We start from the raw sequence: 21,492 nt of genomic DNA on the forward strand, positions 1-21,492 counted from the left end.
TTTTCCCTCCCTCCCTCCCTCCCTCCCTCCCTCCCTCCCTCCCTCCCTCCCTCCCTCCCTCCCTCCCTCCCTCCCTCCCTTCCTTCCTTCCTTCCTTCCTTCCTTCCTTCCTTCCTTCCTTCCTTCCTTCCTTCCTTCCTTCCTTCCTTCTTCCTTCCCTTCTTTCTTTCTTTCTTTTTTAAGACAGGATTTCACTCTGTCACCCAGGCTAGAGTGCCGTGGTGCAATCACGGCTCACTGCAGCCTTGACCTCCTGGCCTCAAGCGGTCCTCCCACCTCAGCCTCCTGAGTATCTGGGACCACAGGTGTGTGCCACCATACCTGGCTCATTTTTTGTAGACGTGGGATTTTGCCATGTTGCCCAGGCTGGTCTTGAACTCCTGGACTCAAGGAATCCTCCTGCCTTGGTCTCCCCAAGGCCTGTTGGGATTACAGGTGTGAGCCACTGCACACAGCCTTAATTATGAGAATTTTAGCATATGTTGATGAAATACAACAGGCATTATATACACTTTAAAGGTACTTGGATATATGAATCAAACCTTGTTCAAAAAAGTGAAATGTTTGTACCTGATGTGGTCCACTGGTGAAGGCACAGTCCCTGCTGTAGGGATGCAGTGAGGCACGGTCCCTGCTGTAGGGATGCAGTGAGTCACAGTCCCTGCTGTAGGGATGCAGTGAGGCACGGTCCCTGCTGTAGGGATGCAGTGAGGCACGGTCCCTGCTGTAGGGATGCAGTGAGTCACAGTCCCTGCTGTAGGGATGCAGTGAGGCACGGTCCCTGCTGTAGGGATGCAGTGAGTCACAATCCCTGCTGTAGGGATGCAGTGAGTCCCTGCTGTAGGGATGCAGTGAGTCACAGTCCCTGCTGTAGGGATGCAGTGAGTCACAGTCCCTGCTGTAGGGATGCAGTGAGTCCCTGCTGTAGGGATGCAGTTAGGCACGGTCCCTGCTGTAGGGATGCAGTGAGTCACAGTCCCTGCTGTAGGGATGCAGTGAGTCACAGTCCCTGCTGTAGGGATGCAGTGAGTCCCTGCTGTAGGGATGCAGTGAGTCCCTGCTGTAGGGATGCAGTGAGTCCCTGCTGTAGGGATGCAGTGAGTCCCTGCTGTAGGGATGCAGTTAGGCACGGTCCCTGCTGTAGGGATGCAGTGAGTCCCTGCTGTAGGGATGCAGTGAGTCCCTGCTGTAGGGATGCAGTGAGTCCCTGCTGTAGGGATGCAGTTAGGCACGGTCCCTGCTGTAGGGATGCAGTGAGTCACAGTCCCTGCTGTAGGGATGCAGTGAGTCACAGTCCCTGCTGTAGGGATGCAGTGAGTCCCAGCTGTAGGGATGCAGTGAGGCACAGTCCCTGCTGTAGGGATGCAGTGAGGCACAGTCCCTGCTGTAGGGATGCAGTGAGGCACAGTCCCTGCTGTAGGGATGCAGTGAGGCACAGTCCCTGCTGTAGGGATGCAGTGAGGCACAGTCCCTGCTGTAGGGATGCAGTGAGGCACAGTCACTGCTGTAGGATTCTTTTCTGTTTTTGAGATGTGGTCTCACTCTGTCACCCAGGCTGGAACGCAGTGACGCTGTCATGGCTCACTGCAGCCTTGAACTCCTGGGCTCAAGAGATCCTCCCACCTCAGCCTCTCAAGTAGCTGGGAGTACAGGTGTGCACCACCATCCCTGGCTAGTTGTTCAATAGAGATGGGCTCTTGCTATGTTGCCAAGGCTGGTCTCAAACTCCTGGGCTCAAACGATCCTCCTGCCTCGGCTACCCAAAGTGCTGGAATTTCAGGCATGAGCCACTCTGCCTGGCTCTTCTATAGGATTTTTGCCATTAATGCATAAGCTCAGTCTAATCATGAGAAAACATCAGACCCAAATTGAGGAACATTTCTCAAAATAATCAGCCAGAGTGTTTCTCAAACATGTCAACGTTATGAAAAACAAGAGTGATTTAGGAAGTATTACAAATTGGGTGAGAATGACACCGAATGCAGTGTAGAATCCTCAGTTGGATTCTGGCCACAAAAGGGTATTACTGGTACAATTAGCAAAATGGGGCCTCTAATTAGTGAATGGCATTGGTATTGTATGTATTACCTAGTTACCTAGTTTTGATCATTGAACCGGGGTTATATAAGCTGTGTTAATAATAGGGGAAGATGAGTAAAGGGCATAGGGGATGCTTTGCAGCTTTTCTCGAAGTATGAAAGTATCTGAAAATGTAAACAAAGTAGAAATTTGCTTTTTTATTAAGATATCTTTAAATATATGAAATTATATATATGTTAATTAGCTTATAACCATTTCATAATATATACATATATCAAAACATGTCATACATTAACTCTATATAATTTTGGTCTATTAAACCCTAATAAAAAAGAATAAAAGATAAAAGTTTATAAAGATACTGACTGACCAAGTGGGAAGAGAAAGAATACTGACTGTTAGCTCAACAAAGCATAACAAATCTGAGTCCATAAGGAAAGGATTATATTTACTTCTTGGTGAAGTAAAGCAGTTTGCTTCTAGCAAAATGATCTGTTTATGACCTCTCTGTAGCACTTTACCAACAGCAGCTGACACGATGAGAGGTTTCAGTGGATTGGAATGGCTGTTTGGAAGCTAGAGTTTGTTGCATGCTTTTTCAAGCAAAGATCTTACAGTTCCTTGGCATAAGAACTCAGGGTATGAGTCATTCAGCTCTCCTGGAATGTGTCCTGGATAGTGTCAAGCCATTCCAAACAGCAGAAAGCATCCTCCTTTATTCCTTTTCACTCTGGTTGGGAAAGCTATCCCCTGATGCACCACCTGGAAAGCTTGCACTCTGCGGTGGAAAGGGCATCGTTTCCCAAACTGTGTACGCCGGGGGAGCTGTGTGGTATTTAAATCTTTAAGAGAAGCACAGCAATATTCAACATCTGTTGGCTACTGTATGAACTACTAGGTCAAGGCTGTTCAGTTTCAGTATTAAATCATACTGTGTTCCTTCGATGACATCCATGGGAAGTTTAGAATATGCTCACAAAAAAAGAGTAAAAAAGAATATGCTCACAAATTCTTTGCTGTTTCTCCCTTCAAAGGTGGATTCCAATTCTCCTCTTCAGTATAGGCTGATTCACCTCTAGTGAATGGAGTGTGGTAGAAGCGACAGCATGTCACTTGAGAGATGGTTTCATCAAAGGCATTGTGGCTTGCTCCTTGCTCTCTCTTTTGGATTGCTCACTTTGGGGGACATTAGCGGCCATGTCGTGAGGCTACTCAAACAGCCTTGTGGCCTCCTGCCAGCAGCTGAGTCCCATGGCCAAAGATTCTCTTAGAGCTCAATATAATCTGTTTTATCTGTGGTTATATTCTTTACTTAATCCTGATACTGCTTTTGGTTTTTTCTCACCAATCTTTGGTTAAGTTTGTGTTTGTGTTGGCTTATTGCAGATTTGGTTTAGGTTCATTATTCTTTTAATTTTTACTTATATTTAGTCAATTCAATAATTTCTTTTTATCTGTATTAAATCTTTCTTTGAAATTCCTTTGAATTGTTTTTTCTTTTTGAGTTGAACTATCTTATATCTCATTTTCTTTTTTGTTTTGTTTTTGAGACGTAGCCTCACTCTGTCACCCAGGCTGGAGTGCAGTGGTGTGATCTCGGCTCACTGCAACCTCCGCCTCCTGGGCTCAAGCGATTCTCCTGCTTCAGCCTCCTGAGTAGCTGGAATTACAGGCACGTGCCACCACCCCCAGCTAATTTTTGTATTTTTAGTAGAGGTGGGGTTTTGCCATGTTGGCCAGGCTGGTCTCCAACTCCTGACCTCAGGTGATCCTCCCACTTCGGCCTCCCAAAGTGCTGGGATCACAGCTGTGAACCACCGTGCCTGGCTTCATTTTCTAACAAGTTTAAGACTATGACTTTTTTTTATAGTATGAATCTGGTTACATCACAAATATTTTGGTAGGTACTGTTTTCATTGTGATCAATTTCTAAATAGTCTATTGTAATAATAGCAAGTTTTTATATAGCAGTTACTATGTGGTGGTGGTGTTTTGAGTGCTTTATTACATATCAACTCCACACAGTGAGCAAGGATTGGAGCTGGGATTTGAACCTTAGGCAGTTTGGCTGCAGAATTCGTGCCATTAACCACAGTGCTGTGCTGCCTCTCAGTTTGATTTCTTTTTCCTCCAAATTGAGGTGTAATGGAAGTACAGTAAACTGCCCACATTAAAAGTGTGCAATTTGATAAGTTTTGACATATGAATACACCTGTGAAGCCATCACCACAATCAACATAAACATTTCCGTCCTTGCTGGGCGTGGTAGCTCACGCCTGTAATCCCAGCACTTTGGGAGGCCGAATTGGGTGGATCACCTGAGGTCAGGAGTTCGAGGCCAGCCTGGCCAACATGGTGAAACCCCATCTCTAATAAAAATACAAAAAATTAGCTGGCCATGGTGGCACATGCCTGTAATCTCAGCTACTTGGGAGGCTGAGACAGGAGATTGCTTGAACCTGGGAGGCAGAGGTTGCAGTGAGCCGAGATCATGCCATTGCACTCCCATCTGGACGACAGAGCGAGACTCTGTCTCAAGAAAAAAAAAAAATAACTAACAAAAAACATTTCCATCCTTACAGCTTTCCTCATGTCTCCTTGCAATTCTTCCCTTTTGCCATCCACTTCTGCAGCTAAATGCTGATCTGCTTTCAGTCATTATAGATTAGTTTGCAGTTTCTAGGCTTTTATAGAAATGGAATCATAGAGCTTAGAGTCTCTTTTGTCTGACTTCCTTCACTTCTTTTAGTGTATAGATTTTGAGATTCACCCCACACCTTAGTATGTTTTTTTGTGTTTTAATTATTCATTCCTTGTTATTGTTGAATAGTGTTCCATTGTATGAAAATACCACACTTTTTTTTTTTTTTTTCATTTACCTGTTGATGGACATTTGTGTTCTTTCTGGGTTTTATTAGAAAGAAAATTACCTGTGTTCAGCCAGACGTGGTGGCTCATGCCTGTAATCCCAGCATTTTGGGAGGCTGAGGCGGGCGGATCACGAGGTCAGGAGATCGAGACCATCCTGGCTAACATGGTGAAACCTCGTCTCTACTAAAAAATACAAAAAATTAGCCGGGTGAGGTGGCGGGTGCCTGTAGTCCCAGCTACTTGGGAGGCTGAGGCAGGAGAATGGTGTGAACAGAGATCGCACCACTGCACTCCAGCCTGGGCTACAGAGTGAGACTCCGTCTCAAAAAAAAAAAAAAATTACCTGTGTTCAGTTGTGTAAGGCCTTTCTGTAGACACGTTTTTATATCTCTTGAGTATCTAGGAGGGACTATTGAATGTTAAGAAACTACCAAACCGTTTTCCACAATGGATGTACCATTTGACATTCCTGTCAGCTGTGGACATGAGCGCTCCGGGTGCTTCACATCCTGACTAATGCTTGATGTGGGCAGGTTGTTTCGGGTTTTGTTTACCGTTTTAGCCATTCTAATGGATACAGAGTGCATGGCGGTTTTATTTTGCATTCCCCTGATAACGAATAATGCTGAGCCTTGTTTGTGTGTTATTGACAATTTGTATATTTTCTTATAAAGTATTCACGTCTTTGGTCTTTTCAAAATGTAGCATTGTATTGAGTTTTGAGTATTGAGTATTAACAAACAGTTCTGTATATAATTTAGATACAAGTCATTTGTCTGAAAGCAAGCATCCTTAACTTTGTTCTCGATCTCAGGGAGATACAATGAGACCTTCTATCATTTTGTATAGATCAGTTGTAGGTTTTTCTTGGATACGCTTTATTGACTTGAGTATTGCTGGTTTTCTAGATAAGTTACCTGAATTGGTTTTTGAGTTTTGCCACTTTCTTTGACATCTATAGAAATGATTATATAATTTTTGATGAATTACAAATGTTAAACTAAGATTGCATTCCTGGGGTAAAGCCTATTTGGTCATTATATATTACCCTTTTTTATGTATGTTGTTGAATCCTATTTGCCAATAGTTTGTTAAAAAATTTGCAACAGTAATCATGAGGGATATTGGTATGTAATTTTTTTTTAATGTCTATCAGATTTTACTATTAGGGTTATATAGGCCTTATATGATCCTTCATTGTCTGTTTTCTGAAAATGTTTTCTAAGATTGATGTTATTGTTTATTTCTTGAATATTTGATAGAATTCACCATTGAAGTAATCTAAGTCCAGAATTTGCTTTCTGGGAAGCTTTTTGAACACAAATTTTTAAAATATATAATCTATTTAGGCCGGGCGCGGTGGCTCACGCCTGTAATCCCAGCTCTCAGGGAGGCAGAGGTGGGAGGATAGCTTGAGCCCAGGAGTTCGAGACCTGCCTGGGTAACATAGCGAGACCCTGTTCTCCACAAAAAGGAGAAAAAAAAAAAGACCAAAAAAAAAAAATCTATTTAGATATAGGACTATTCAGATTTGTTTCTTCTGAGTCAGGTTTGGGAAGTTTTGTTTTTCAAAACTATGTCTATTTCATTTAAGTTGTTGAATTTGTTAGTATGAATTTGCAGTTTTCTCCTTTTAAATGTCTGTAGCAGTAATTCCTTTTTCATTCTTGGGTATTGGTGATTTATGTTCTCACTCTTTTTTTCTTGATCAGTCTAATTAGAAGTTTGGCATTTTTATTATCTTCTCAAAGAAGGAGCTTTTGGCTTTGTTAATTTTCTCTATTGGTTGTTTTCTATTTTATTGATTTTTTTTTTTTTTTTTTTTTTTTTTTTTTTGAGACACAGTCTCGCTGTGTCGCCCAGGCTGGAGTGCAGTGGCGCGATCTCAGCTCACTGCAACCTCTGCCTTCTGGGTTCAAGCAACTCTCCAGCTTCAGCCTCCTGAGTAGCTGGGATTGCAGGCATGCGCCACCGCGCCCAGCTATATTTTATTGATTTCTATCCTTTTTTTCTTTCTTTGGATTACTTTGCTCTCCCATTCTCCTTTTTTCTCCCTAGTTTCTCAAAGTTGTGGAACCTGAGATAATTTATTTTAGATCTTCTTTTCTAATACAAGTACTTAAAGCTTTGAATTTCCTTCTAAGCCCTTCTCTAGCTGTGTCCTGTGAATTTTATAGTAGCTGGGAGTATAAGTGCGTGCCACCACACCCGGCTAACGTAAAAAAAGAAATTTTTTTTGTAGAGACAGGGTCTCACTGTGTTGCCCTGGCTGGTCTTGAACTCTTAGCCTCAAATCATCTTCCCACCTCGGCCTCCCAAAGCTCTGGATTCACAGGCAGTATCCACTCTGCATAGCCTAGTTCTATCAGTTCCTTAAAGGAGAGCATTAACATCTGCTATAATTTTAGAATTGTCTAGTTCTCCTTTTAATTTGTGTCAGTTTTTCTGCATGTATTTTTTAGCCTCTATTATGTACATTTACATTTATAATTATGACTTCCTAATGAATTATTGCTTTTATCATTTAAAAATAATTTTTGCCAAGTACAGTGGCTCACGGCTGTAATCCCACACTTTGGGAGGCCGAGGCAAGCGGATCCCTTGAGCCTAGGAGTTTGAGACCAGCCTGGGCAACATGGCAAAACCCCATCTCTTCCAAAAACGCAAAAAAATTAGCCAGGTGTGGTGGCACGCACCCGTGGTTCCAGTTACTTAGAAGGCTGAAGCGGAGGATCACTTGATCCTGCAAGGCAGAGGCTGCAGTGAACTGAGATCATCCACTGCACTCCAGCTTGGGTGACAGGACAGAGTGAGACCCTGTCTCAAAATACACACACACACACACCCCAAAGCCGTAGGAGAGGAACAAAACAACACACACACACACACACACACACACACACACCCCCAAAGGAACAAAACAGGCAAAACATGGAAACTCATCCAGTGCAGTTGCGCGCGCACACACACACACACACACACACACCCCCCAAAGGAACAAAACAGGCAAAACATGGAAACTCATCCAGTGCAGTTGCTGCTTCAAGTTTCGCCTCCCTCTCAGTTCACCTGCTTTTGTTGACTTTTCCAAATCTTTAGGTCGTTGTTGTACTCTGTCCAGAGTTTTTAGCTATAATCAGTTAAAATGGGATGGGTTGTTCCACTGCCATAACAGAACTGGAACCTCTGTCCTTTTATTTCATTTTGACCCAGGGATGATTTAGAAATATGGTTTGAGGTTTAATTTTATTTCCAGGAGGTTATATTTAAGGATACATCCTTAAACTGACTATTTATTGCTACAAATGATAGTCTACCAAGATTTTTTAATTTTATGAAGCAAAACCTTTTTTAAAAATATAAAACAAATCCTTTAATTTTTCAAGTGTTTTAAAAAACAATTTTATACTTAAGCCAGCCTTGAAGATAAGTACAAAATTTACCCGTTTACTTTAAAAAAAAAAGACAACTCAAGCACCCACTCTGTGCGTAGCACTATTCTAGGTGCAATAAGAGGGAATCTTAACCTTAGAAATATGAGTCCACTTTCCGGAATTGTATTATCTCCTTTTTCAGAGAGTAAAAATAAATAAAATCACCTTCGTTTACTACAGATCCGCCCCATACCACTTTTGGTTCACAGAAAAGCTAGTTTCTGCCCAATTAAAGATGCAATGAACTCAGTTCCTGCTTTCCCAAAAATGCAAAAGCAGAATTCCTTTTCACTAAAAAAGTAAACAGTTTTCCATGCATGGGCAGTTTGTTTCTAGTAAGTATTTAAAAAAATTTTTTTTCCTCTAGCTTTTCTTTAAGTTTTCTTCCTCTCATATTGCCTTTTCTTGTATAAGGCAAACCAGGTATCTTTTTATGCTGTTTTTCCTTTCCTAAGAAAAGGATTGCATCTTGAAGACAAGCCATTTCAAGAGTAGTGATAAAAAATAACATTAAAAAAACTTTAAAGGTGAGTCACTTACATCACCTTGATAAAGTAAAAAAAAAAAAAAAAATAAGCAGTTGGCACTAAGATAGCTAATTCCAAATATCTGTGTCCGAACAATTTTTTTTTTTTTTTTTTTTTTTTTTTGAGACGGAGTCTCGCTCTGTCGCCCAGGCTGGAGTGCAGTGGCCTGATCTCAGCTCACTGCAAGCTCCGCCTCCCGGGTTCACACCATTCTCCTGCCTCAGCCTCCCGAGTAGCTGGGACTACAGGCGCCCGCCACCTCGCCTGGCTAGTTTTTTGTAGTTTTAGTAGAGACGGGGTTTCACTGTGTTCACCAGGATGGTCTCGATCTCCTGACCTCGTGATCCACCCATCTCGGCCTCCCAAAGTGCTGGGATTACAGGCTTGAGCCACCGCGCCCGGCCCCGAACAATTTTAAAAACTGTTTATTTATTTTGTAACAGTGTACCCCTAGTCCAAGGTAACTATGTTTTTTTTTTTTTTTTTTTTTTTTTGAGACGGAGTCTTGCTCTGTCGCCCAGGCTGGAGTGCAGTGGCCGGATCTCAGCTCACTGCAGGCTCCGCCTCCCGGGTTTATGCCATTCTCCTGCCTCAGCCTCCTGAGTAGCTGGGACTACAGGCGCCCGCCACCTCGCCCGGCTAGTTTTTTGTATTTTTTAGTAGAGACGGGGTTTCACCGTGTTAGCCAGAATGGTCTCGATCTCCTGACCTCGTGATCCACCCGTCTCGGCCTCCCAAAGTGCTGGGATTACAGGCTTGAGCCACCGCGCCCGGCTGGTAACTATGTTTTTTAAAATTTTGGCCAAAAAAATTCAGAAAAACCCTTTCACTTCAACCTAATAAAAGTGATATCTAGAAAATGTGCTACATTATTAAGTCTGTCTTAAAAAGTTCAGATTCTATAGCATTCCTACGGCACAGTGTTCTAGAAGACAAATGTGCTTCTGTTGGCTTGTGTTAGACACGAAGCAGCCATGACAGGCTTCAAGTGAGCCCCGACAGGCACCTTCCTCCTGATGCTGTGGGTGCAAGAGAGGAGTCAGACGTAGGCACCCCGGGCTGCATGAAACTCTGTGAGACACTGTACCAGCTGCTGAAACTTGGGCCTCTCCCCCGGATCTAAGGCCCAGCAACAGGCCATCACAGCAAATGGTTCATCAGGACAGTTGATTGGCTGGGTTATTCGGTAACCATCTTTCAGGTATGCGGCCATCTCGAAGGGGTCAGCGTCCACGTAGGCCATCTGGCCCAGAGTCATGAGTTCCCACAGCATCACTCCAAAGGCCCACACATCACTAGTGCTAGACAACTCGTTATTAACCAGCCTTTCAAGAGCCATCCACCGAACTGGCCTGTTTTCATTGTCCCCCAAACAGTGATAGTTCATGGAGAACCAGTCTCTGGAGAGGGCGTTGTCTGTGATCTTAACTTGAGGTGTGTCATCAGTGACACAGTTCCTAGCAGCCCGGTCTTTGTGGATGACTTCCCTTCTGGCCAGGTAGCGCATTCCACAGCAGTCTGAATAGCCGTGGGTACCAGGTCTTGTTGAGAAACTGCCTGTGGCTTATTGGCCTCTACGAACTTGCACTGCCGTAAAAACAAGTTAAGATTCCCCCAATTCATGTAAGGCAGTATCGCCATGGGCTTTTCTCCTCCTCCTATATACACACGAGTAATAGGAAGAAGATTCCCGTGATGAAGACCTCGCAGCTCATCACCTTCAGCGAGCATCGTTACCTGAATTTCAGAAGCTTGGCCTTTAACTGTTGTGAGAAATGCTTGCGTTTCTTTATTTGGATCTTTTCCATCTATTAAAATCCCGTGGAAAATACGCCCAAAAGTACCTTCTTGGAGTACATCTTTTAGAGCTATCCTCTCCCTGGATATTGCTATATCCTTCACCTTGGCTTTGGCCTCCAAAAGAGTGACACTTCTCAAGTCGTTCTTCTCTGTCCGCAAGGTAGGAGAACCTGAGGAGCTGGTGATAGGAGTCGCATTGTTGGGTGTGTCAGCCCTCAGATACTGGGTCGTCTGGGTGGATGGCTGAGACAGCCCTTGGGAACTACTGCTGGCATTAATGCTGTCATCCAGTTCAACCCTTTTCATACTATGAAGGTGCAAAACAGCTAATATTATTGCTAGGAGAAATATGACTGCACATCAAACCCCTACCGTAATATAAAACACACACGTAGAAGTGGCTGTAACTGCATGTACAGGACCATTTTTGGTGCACATTTTCCTTGGTTTAAAATTTAAGATGGTAAAATTCTTTGAAGAATTTAGTCAAGTTGAGTTGCATTAGTATCGTAACTTCAGAATCTACTTCGCCAGTGTACAGGAAAGCTCTACCCAAAACACTGATAAAATGTGTGGAACTTCCCCGCGAACGGAAGTGTTGACCTGGGGCATGTCCATTGCCAACCCATTGTCCGCTTGGAATCCCAGCTTCTGTTCAGCCTTGGACTTCGCATGCCAGGTGAAGTGCAGGACATTAGTCTCACTGGGTACTAACAGATTAAAGGATAGAGCGTAGTGACTAATAAGGTCATTTCTCACATAATAAAGTTCTGCATCAAGACCGATCAGCCGGCGCTCCTCGTCCTCACTCAGGTCGAGGCTCATGCTGGGCCCCCGCGGCCGTCAACTGCAGCTCCGGGGACGGTGGGGCCTCCGGGAGGGAGGCGGCCCCAGCCTGGCCAGGCGGCTGCGCCGCCCCGCCGCCCACCCCTGGCCCCGAGCCGCTCACAGCCCCGAGCTGGGGGCGGCTGCCCAACACATCAAGCCGCTGGCCCATGGCAGCCAGTAGCGTCTTCAGACCTCCAGAGCGCGCCGCGGCCGCCTCGGTGGCATCGTCCGGAGTAGGGGAAGCAAAAACTTATGTGAAGTAGATTAAGAAAAAAAATAGGGCTGGGCATGGTGGCTCACACCTGTAATCCCAGCACTTTGGGAGGCCACAGTGGGCCGATCACATAAGGTGAGGAGTTTGAGACCAGCCTGGCTAACATGGCAAAACCTCATCTCTACAAACATACAAAAATTAGCTGGGTGTGGTGACACACTCCTGTAGTCTCAGCTACTTGGGAGTCTGAGGGAGGAGAATCGCTTCAATTGGGACGTGGAGGTTGCAGTGAGTGGAGAATGCGCCACTGCACTCCAGCCTGGGTAACAGAGTGAGACTCTGATCCAAATAAAAAGAAAAGAAAAAAAAAGTTGGAAACTCAGAATTTAATTAAACCAAAGTCGTAATAGGAGATTCCAAACACCTTTCTCACCTTTTCACAGATTAAAAATAGAGGATTAAAAAAAACAAAGTCAGCCAGGTGCTGTGGCTTATGCCTGTAATCCCAGCACTTTGGGAGGCCAAGGCAGGAGGATTGCTTAAGGCCAAGAGTTCAAGACCAGCCTGGGCAACATGACGAAACTCTGTCTCTACGAAAAATGCAGAAGTTAGCCAGGCACAGTGGTATGTGTCTATAGTCCCATTTACTCGGCAGGCTCAGGTGGGAGAATCGATTGAGCCTGGGAGATCGAGGCTGTAGTGAGCCATGATTGCACCATTGTACTCCAGCCTGGGCAACAGTGGCTCTGTCCCTAAATAAATAAAGTAAAAAGCAAAGTCAGTTTACTCGGTATGTTTCATTTAAAGGTTACTTGCATACAGATCGGTTTATTCCCATCCATTTCAGATGTCTTGCAAAACATTTATTTAAAATTCAAACCAAAACAAAAAACTAGGCCACAGGGAAAATCCTAAGGTCTCCAGAGTATATTTACATGCATCCTGGACTGCAGTGAAACAGAGTCAGAAGTCTGAGTGTTATTTTACCTTTCATCCTTTAAGTCAGAGATTTTTCTGGCTTGTGTGCCAGGCCTTCTGAGGGGATGATTACCTCCATCATACAGGACTCGGGGCCAACTGCTTTCTCTTCTGAGTCTGCTCCTTTTAGAGAGAGCTCCTGTTTGATGCAGTCGTCTGACTTTTACAGCCACTTGCTTACGTAGATTGGAAGCAGACAGGCTGGATGATTTACCCAAAAGTGCACAGTTGCAGCACACACCGTCCTTCGTGTTCATTGTTCTCTGCCTACCCTTATACCACTGGCTGCTTCGTCTGAGTCACAGAGTGAATTTATCCTCAATATATGTTGTAGATGAGGGGAAGAGTCACGGCAGGAGTGGGAAAGCTCGTAAATCACTTGAACCTCATTTTGTGTGAAATATCAAGCCCTCCCAGGAAATCCCTACTGAAAGTAGTTAAAAACATTTTTTTTAAATAATCTAGGTTTTGGTTTATTACTTGTACAGGTCAAGTTTAACCAGGCAAATTTTCAAATAGTATTGAAGAAACTGCTGCGGCAGGGAAGGTGTTTGAGGGCGGTGGTACTGGGGATTCGCTCAGCAGTTAGGAACGAGCCGTCTTCAAGATCAGGCCGTGTGAGAGCAGTAGGATGTGTTGTGGTATTTTTCGTTGCTCTGGACAAATCACATGGCCTACATTTTTTTTTTTTTCATTAAGATGATTACTGAGGTATTGAACCCAATTTACAAAGCCTGCTTAGAAATTCAGCCTACTTCCAAGATCTGCGATGGAGACCTTAGACAGCTTAGCCGAAGTACCTCCTAAGTTAATTGTTTAAATAAATCTAATTAGCTTTCTGTCTGATGTTAAAATGTTTTCTCTTTTAAAACATTTTAAAAGTGCTATTACTGGCCGGGCATGGTGGCTCATGCCTGTAATCCTAGCACTTGGAGAGGCCGAGGCAGGTGGATCCCCTGAGGTCAGGAGTTCAAAACCAGTCTGGCTAACATGGTGAAACCCCATCTCAACTAAAAATACAAAAAAATTAGCTGGGCATGGCGGCCGGCGCATGTAATCCCAGCTGCGTCAGTAGTTTGAGGCAGGAGAATCTCTTGAACCCAGGAGGCAGAGGTTGCAGTGAGACCAGGTCGTGCCATTGCACTACAGCCTGGGCGACAAGAGCGAAACTCTGTCTCGAAAGAAAAAAAAAAATGCTATTACTACATTATTCAGTGAGAGAAAAAAGAAAAACCTTAACATAGTGACTACAATATTATCATTTTAGTGTATTTCACTTTTTCTTTTTTTTTTTTTTTTTTTTTTTTACTTTTAATATCTGGTTGTTTTAGGAGATGATGGTGAATTAACCTGGTTGCAGGTAAGTCGAGGTCTTCAAGTCCACTCACTTGACATTGCCCCCTTCAAACTCCTCCTCCGCACTTTAGTTGGAAAGGAGATTAATCAGAGCTAATGAGCCATTTCCTAATTATGAAGTTAATAAGGCGTTCCTGGTCCATGTTGCACCTTTCCTAGGTTTCTGAAACCTTAGTGAGCCTCAGAATCACGTGGAGGACTTGTTAGGACACATGCTGGGCCCCATCTCTGGTTTCTCATTCAGCAGGTCTGGGGTAGGACTGAGAATCAGATTTCTAATCAGTTCTCAGATGAGGCTGAGTCTCCTAGCCCAGGACCACACCGTGAGAATTACTTGTGTTGACCATGATTTTAAGTATTCCTCTGACTGTCACTCTTCTTCTTCTGACTAATCAAGAGTTAACTCTGGTTGAAATAATAGTTTAGATATTTTATACTGTGATTCTCATCCCAAGCATTTCCCCAAGTTGCTGTACAGTCTTTATTTTAACTTAAAGAGATTGCACAAGTAATTCGTGTTCCTTAAATAAAAATAAAGCTAAAAGTAAAATTAAGCTAAAAGAAAAATTAGTTACAAATTCCACCTGCATTGGTATTTTAGTATATATCCTTCCAATCTCTTGTGAGACAGACACAGAAAAATGTGTCTGCCTCCCCATGTATGTAGTGTGTGTAGGTATTTTATATATATATGTATGCATGCATATACACACAAGTATATCTAACAAAAAGCAAGACCCGGTTTTTTTTCTTTCTCTTTTCTTTTTCTCTCTTTTTTTTTTTTTTTTGACAGGGTCTTGCTCTGTCACCCATGCTGAAGTGCAGTGGTGCAATCACGGCTCGGTGCTGCCTCATCCTCCCGGGCTCAGTTTCCCTTCCCACGTCGGCCCCCTGAGCAGCTGGAACTGCAGACACATGCCACCACTAATGGCATGTGCCTAGCTAATTTTTATATTTTTTGATTTTATTTTGTTTAATTTTTTCTTACTTCTGTAGTTTTTGGGGAACAGGTGGTGTTTGGTTACATGGCTAAGTTCTTTAGTGGTGATTTCTGAGATTTTGATATAATTTTTGTATTTTTTGTAAAGACAGGGTTTCACCATGTTGCCCGCACTGGTGTTGAATTCCTGGGCTCCAGCCCCGTCCGCCCACCTTGGCCTCCCAAAGCATTGAGATTACAGGCAGGAGCCACTGCACCCAGCCAATGAGATTTTTTTTTTTTTTTTTTTTTTTTTGTTTGTTTGTTTGTTTGAGACGGAGTCTCGCTCTGTCGCCCAGGCTGGAGTGCAGTGGCCGGATCTCAGCTCACTGCAAGCTCCGCCTTCCGGGTTTACGCCATTCTCCTGCCTCAGCCTCCCGAGTAGCTGGGACTACAGGCGCCCGCCACCTCGCCCGGCTAGTTTTTTGTATTTTTTTTAGTAGAGACGAGGTTTCACCGTGTTAACCAGGATGGTCTCGATCTTCTGACCTCGTGATCCGCCCATCTCGGCCTCCCAAAGTGCTGGGATTACAGGCTTGAGGCACCGCGCCCAGCCGAGATCTTATACAAGTATTTTTAGCTTACTTTTCAAAAAGCCTATGTAGTAAATATCTTATGTTGAATATATATCTATCTAGTTTTAATTGCATTTTTTTCAGTGTGTATGTATATCATAATTTATTTAATTAGTTCTCCATTGTTGGACTCTTAAGATTTTTGTTCTAGTTTTTCCATTAATAATACTGTGCTGAGCATCTTAGTACATTTTTCTGTATTTGTCCAGTTATTTTCTTCAGATGATATCTACATATGTAGTTGCTGTATGAAAGGTTATGTTCTTTAAAACATCTTTGCTAGTCTGTGAGATAAAAAGAATACTCTGGTTTCAGTTCGTATTTGGTTATCGATAAGGTTTATTGGCCATTATTTATTTATCTTTGTGAATTACCTATTTATATCCATTTTTCCACTGGGTGTCTATCTTTGTATTTTTATTTGTAAGGTCTAACTCAGGCTGGGTGAAGCGGCTCACGCCTATAATCCTGACGCTTTAGGAGGCTGAGGCAGGTGGATTGTTTGAGCCCAGGATTTCAAGACCAGCCTGAGCAATTTGGCGAAACCCTGTCTCTACAAAAAATCCAAAAATTAACCTGGCGTGCTAGCATGCATCTGTGGTTCCAGCCACTCAGGATGCTGAGGTGGAAGGATCACTTGAGCCCAGGGAGTTCGAGGCCTCAGTGAGGCGTGATTGTGCCACTGCATGCCAGCCTGGGTGACATAGTGAGACCCTGTCTCAAAAGAAAAAAAAAGATTAAATCTTTGTCATATGTTTCAAATATTTTCCCCAATTTACTCCATGTATCTTTCGTAGGTTCATTTCCCCACTCACTGCCCACTGCAAAACTTTAGAGTCAGATGCTGCCCAGACTGCTGAGTCACCATTTTATTTATTTATTTATTTATTTATTTATTTATTTTGAGACGGAGTCTCCCTCTGTCACCCAGGCTGGAGTGCAGTGACTCGATCTCTGCTCACTGCAACCCCTGCTTCCCAGGTTCAGGCAGTTCTCCTGCCTCAGCCTCCTGAGTAACTGGGATTATAGGTGTGTACCACCACGCCCAGCTAATTTTTTGTATGTTTTTAATAGAGACGGGGTTTCAGCGTGTTGGTCAGGCTGGTCCGCAACTCTTGACCTCAGGTGATCCACCCACCTCGGCCTCCTAAAGTGCTGGGATTGTAGGCATGAGCCACTGCACCCAGCCGAGTCACCGTTTTTAATGGCTGTGTAATATTCCTTTAAGTTGGGTGTACTGTCATTTACTTTATTAGCCTCAAATTTTAGGGATCCCTCGAGAAAGTCTAAGCATGTCATTCCATGCTTTTTCAGTTGTTCTCTCTACTTTTTTTCTTTAACCAGATGCTAACCCTGAGGTGACGATGACAATGCTTCGCTGGATCTATACAGATGAGTTGGAGTTCAGAGAGGATGATGTGTTCCTGACTGAATTGATGAAACTAGCAAATCGGTTTCAGCTACAGCTCCTCAGGGAGAGGCAAGTCGCAGCAGATATATTCAAGCACCTCAGATGGTGGTGGCTGAGCTTTAATTATGCTGAGCTCTGGGAAAACAGCTGCTTCTGCTAATGTAAATAACTTCGCAAGGTGTTCCTTTAAAGGCGATGGTGGGGAGAGAATTTGTTACCTCCCTTGCTTTGTGTTATCTTGTAGCTAAATTTTGCTAAAGCTTTCGCTCTTCTCTTTTCTTTCACTGGTCTGTTACCTGAAATTACATAATTGTATAAACTGAAAAATTAAATATGAAATAATATAATCCATTGTCCAAACTTTCAGCTTTCCTTCCCTTTCTGTTTCCCTTGACATTTTACCCTATTTTCTGATACATCAAGTTGAATGAAATCCTTAGTCATAGTCTCTTTGTTGGAAACAATGAGTGCCTAAATGAATATGTGAAAATATTGTCCAAATAAGTGTCATAGCGAGTGTCCCAGAGATCTCACTTCAGTTAAGTGACTGCATTTTAGGTTGTCAAGGAGATAGCATGCTGTGTTTTTATACTGCATTTTCTCTGTTGCTCTCCCAAGTTGGCATTTTAGAACAACAGAAAACAAAACGTTCACTAAATAATGTCAGACAAGATGTCCGGGAGCGTCTGTCTATTGGAGCTGTGGCTCTTGGCTCTTGGTAATCAGCCTGGTGATGGAGTATCTTTTTTTTTTTTTTTTTTTTTTTTTTTGAGATAGAGTCTCGCTCTGTCGCCCAGGCTGGAGTTCATGGAGTACAGTGGCGCGGTCTCGGCTCACTGCAAGCTCCGCCTCCTGGGTTCACCCATTCTCCTGTCCCAGCCTCCCGAGTAGCTGGGACTACAGCGCCCACCACCACGCCCAGCTAATTTTTTTTTTTGTATTTTCAGTAAAGACGGGGTTTCACCGTGTTAGCCAGGATGGTCTCGATCTCCTGGCCTCGTGATCTGCCCGCCTCAGCCTCCCAAAGTGCTGGGATTACAGGCGTGAGCCACCGTGCCCGGCCGATGGAGTGTCTTTTTTTTTTTTTTTTTTTTTTTTTTTTTGAGACGGAGTCTCGCTCTGCCGCCCAGGCTGGAGTGCAGTGGCGCGATCTCGGCTCACTGCAAGCTCCGCCTCCCGGGTTCACGCAATTCTCCTGCCTCAGCCTCCCCAGTAGCTGGGACTACAGGCGCCCGCCACCTCGCCCGGCTAGTTTTTTGTATTTTTTAGTAGAGACGGGGTTTCACCATGTTAGTCAGGATGGTCTCGATCTCCTGACCTCGTGATCCACCCGCCTCGGCCTCCCAAAGTGCTGGGATTACAGGCGTGAGCCACCGCGCCCGGCCGATGGAGTGTCTTTTTTTTTTTTTTTTTTTTTTTTTTTGAGACGGAGTCTTGCTCTGTCCCCCAGGCTGGAGTGCAGTGGCCGGATCTCAGCTCACTGCAAGCTCCTCCTCTCGGGTTCACGCCATTCTCCTGTCTCAGCCTCCCGAGTAGCTGGGACTACAGGCGCCGCCACCTCGCCCGGCTAGTTTTTTGTATTTTTAGTAGAGACGGGGTTTCACCGTGTTAGCCAGGATGGTCTCGATCTCCTGACCTCGTGATCCGCCCGTCTCGGCCTCCCAAAGTGCTGGGATTACAGGCTTGAGCCACCGCGCCCGGCCTGGAGTGTCTTTTTACAGCATTTAGTGATCTTTTGTGTTCCCTTGGGTGCGTAAAGGAATGGCTTTTCTCGTGGGTGAGCAAAGGGATGGTTTCATTCATCAGGAGGCACTCCACCTGTGGCTATGTTTTCCCCAGAGAGACTCTGCTGCCTAGAGCTGCGTGCTGTTTTCATCATGGGCTGGTGTTTTCCCAGGAGGGCTCACTGTTCCCCACATGAAATCGGTGGACGGCTTACTCGTGTCTATTACTGATGTGGGTTTGAGTGCATTTTCATATCTAAATCCTATAATTAAAAAAACAAAAGCAGGTCCACAGTCTATAGGCGCATAGAGCATGAGGTTATGAACGGAGCTGATTTGTTGCTGAGGCCATTCAGTTAACTCTTTCATTTGTTTGTTAATTTGTTTGGGTGAGGAGTCCTGGTGAGAGTGAAATGAGACGGATTTTAATTAGATTGAGTATGATTTATGTCTTTATGTTTTTTCCAGACTTCCTGAACTTTCTCCTGTTGACCTTGTCAAACTTGCTTATGTAAATTAAATTGCTTTGATAAAATGTCCTGGGGTTGGAGTAGTTTAGATAATTGTAATCTGTGTAATGGATTCTTTAATTAAACTGTTTGTTGTTTATTGACTGAGTAGGCTTCATAACTGTCAACATTACCAGATGCTTAATTTTGTATTGTTGGATGTGAGTATTGAGTTATTATCTGTCATGGCTTTCTTAAGAGCTGGAGTGGAGGACACCAGGAGTGGAGTCAAGTGTTAGCTTTTAAAGGGTCACGGAGTGCCCCCTGCTGTCCCTGGAAGGAATTACATGCTTGAGATAGTGAATGAAAGGGTGCTGGTGACGGGTGACGGGTGACAGGTGCGGCTGGTCGTGAAGCAGGCGTTGCTCTTTTTGTAATGTGGAGATCTCGGTGGTTTTGGAATGCTGGCACTAATTTGATGAAAGAGTTTATAGTAAGAATTAATCAGGAAAATACTTCTTTTTCTTTCTTTTTTTTTTTTAACCATAGAGGGCACACTGAAGAAAATACTCTTAATTTTTTGTTTGTTTTGTTTTGTTTTTTAGGCAGAGTCTCACTGTCACCTAGGCTGGAGTGCAGCGGTGCAGTCTCGGCTCGTTGCAACTTCCGCCTCCAGGTTCAAGCGATTCTCCTGCCTCAGCCTCCCAAGTAGCTGGGATTACAGGCATGTGCCACCACACCCAGCTAATTTTGTGTTTTTATCGGAGACAAGGTGTCACCATGTTGGCCAGTTGAACTCCTGACCTCAAGTGATCCTTCTGCCTCGGCCTCCCAAAGTGCTGGGATTACAGGCGTGAGCCACTGAACCAGGCTGTTTTAACTGTTTGTTTTTTGAGGCAGTTTCGCTCTTGTCGCCCAGGCTGGAGTGCAGTGGCACAATCTCGGCTCACTGCAACCTCCACCTCCCGATTCAAGCAGTTATCCTGCCTCAGCCTCCTGAGTAGCTGGGGTTACAGGCATCTGCCACCACACCCGGCTAATTTTTATATTTTTAGTAGAAATGAGGTTTTGCCATGTTGGCCAGGCTGGCCTCAAACTCCTGACCTCAGGTGATCTGCCCACCTCAGCCTCCCAAAGTGCTGGGATTACAGGCATGAGCCACCGTGCCCAGCTAATTTTTTTAAAGAGAGAATTAATGTATACTAAAAAAATGAGTTAATTTTTTTCTGCTTACAAAAGTATAATACATGTTCAGTGTATGATATTTGGAAAATACAAAATGATATAAAGAAAAATGTCATTTGTAACTAAATCATTGTTCTTCTTCTGTCATTTTTCTTTTCAATAATTTTTCTTTTTCCCACATCCACTCAAGAGTGATATGAAAACTAGACAGGAGTTTGTGGGACGTTTAAATATATGCTTGATTGTGTACTTTAAAAGTTGCCAACATGGTGAAACCCTGTCTCTACTAAAAATACAAAAACATTAGCCAGGCATTGTGGCGGGCACCTGTAATCCCAGCTACTCAGGAGGCTGAGGCAGGAGAATCGCTTGAACCCAGGAGGCGGAGGTTGTGGTGAGCCTGGACCACGCCACTGCACTCCAGCCGGGGCTACAAGAGTGCAACTCCGTCTCAAAAAAAAAAAGTGTTTTTTTTGTCTATATCTGTATCCTTTCTGTACTCTAAAGTTAAAAATGATAATTAAAAAATTCCCTTCGGGTGAAAGTTTGTCTGTCTTGCTGTTTTCAAAGAGAATATAGGAAGCAAGAATCTAAATTTCTAAATAAGATGACATGTTCTTTGGTTGCGTAAATCATGTCAGTTACTATTTATAATCTATCCAAATGGCAAATGGCACTCTGGAGATCCTAGAATTGGTGACAGTGAAATGTCTGCCAGCTTTAATAAAAGATCTGCCTTCATGAAACATATCTGAGTCCCTTGGCGCAATGTCATTTGACAGTTAAAAAGGAGGAGCATGGAATTTTCAGGTTCTCAGCATTTGTCTGTAAAAGTGCTTTGTAAAGTGCTTTACAAATGTGCGTCGTTTACTCCCTGAGATCTTCCTGTGTATTAGGCTGCCTGGCGTTAGGATGTTAGGAAGGTTGATTGATGTTAGTTGTAAAAATGGTAAAAGCTATCTGAAAAGAGATTTTTTTCTCCCGGGATGCTCTGATTTCATGGCTGAGGTTAGAGTGACTTTGTCAGGCATTGCTGTGGTGTGCTGCAGGTTTGGAGAAACCCATGGTACAGAAAACTGAGGCTTAGAAATATAATGCTGTTGGCGGGGCGCAGTGGCTCA

General features: G+C 43.8%; 1 protein-coding gene and 1 pseudogene across 3 annotated transcripts in view; one reads left to right on the forward strand and one right to left on the reverse strand.

Moving 5' to 3' along the window:
• Nucleotides 1–21,492, forward strand: part of ANKFY1 (ankyrin repeat and FYVE domain containing 1) — a 102,098-nt gene that overhangs the window by 29,336 nt on the left and 51,270 nt on the right. For all 3 annotated transcript variants that reach the window (XM_050765241.1, XM_050765242.1, XM_050765243.1), the window contains exon 4: nucleotides 16,947–17,082. In XM_050765241.1, coding sequence (XP_050621198.1) covers nucleotides 16,947–17,082 — 136 coding nt within the window. The remainder of the gene's footprint in view (nucleotides 1–16,946; nucleotides 17,083–21,492) is intronic.
• On the reverse strand, nucleotides 9,423–11,500 carry LOC126939736 (tyrosine-protein kinase RYK-like; annotated as a pseudogene).

Source organism: Macaca thibetana, chromosome 16 (genome assembly GCF_024542745.1).
Source record: "Macaca thibetana thibetana isolate TM-01 chromosome 16, ASM2454274v1, whole genome shotgun sequence".
Lineage (NCBI taxonomy): Eukaryota > Metazoa > Chordata > Mammalia > Primates > Cercopithecidae > Macaca > Macaca thibetana.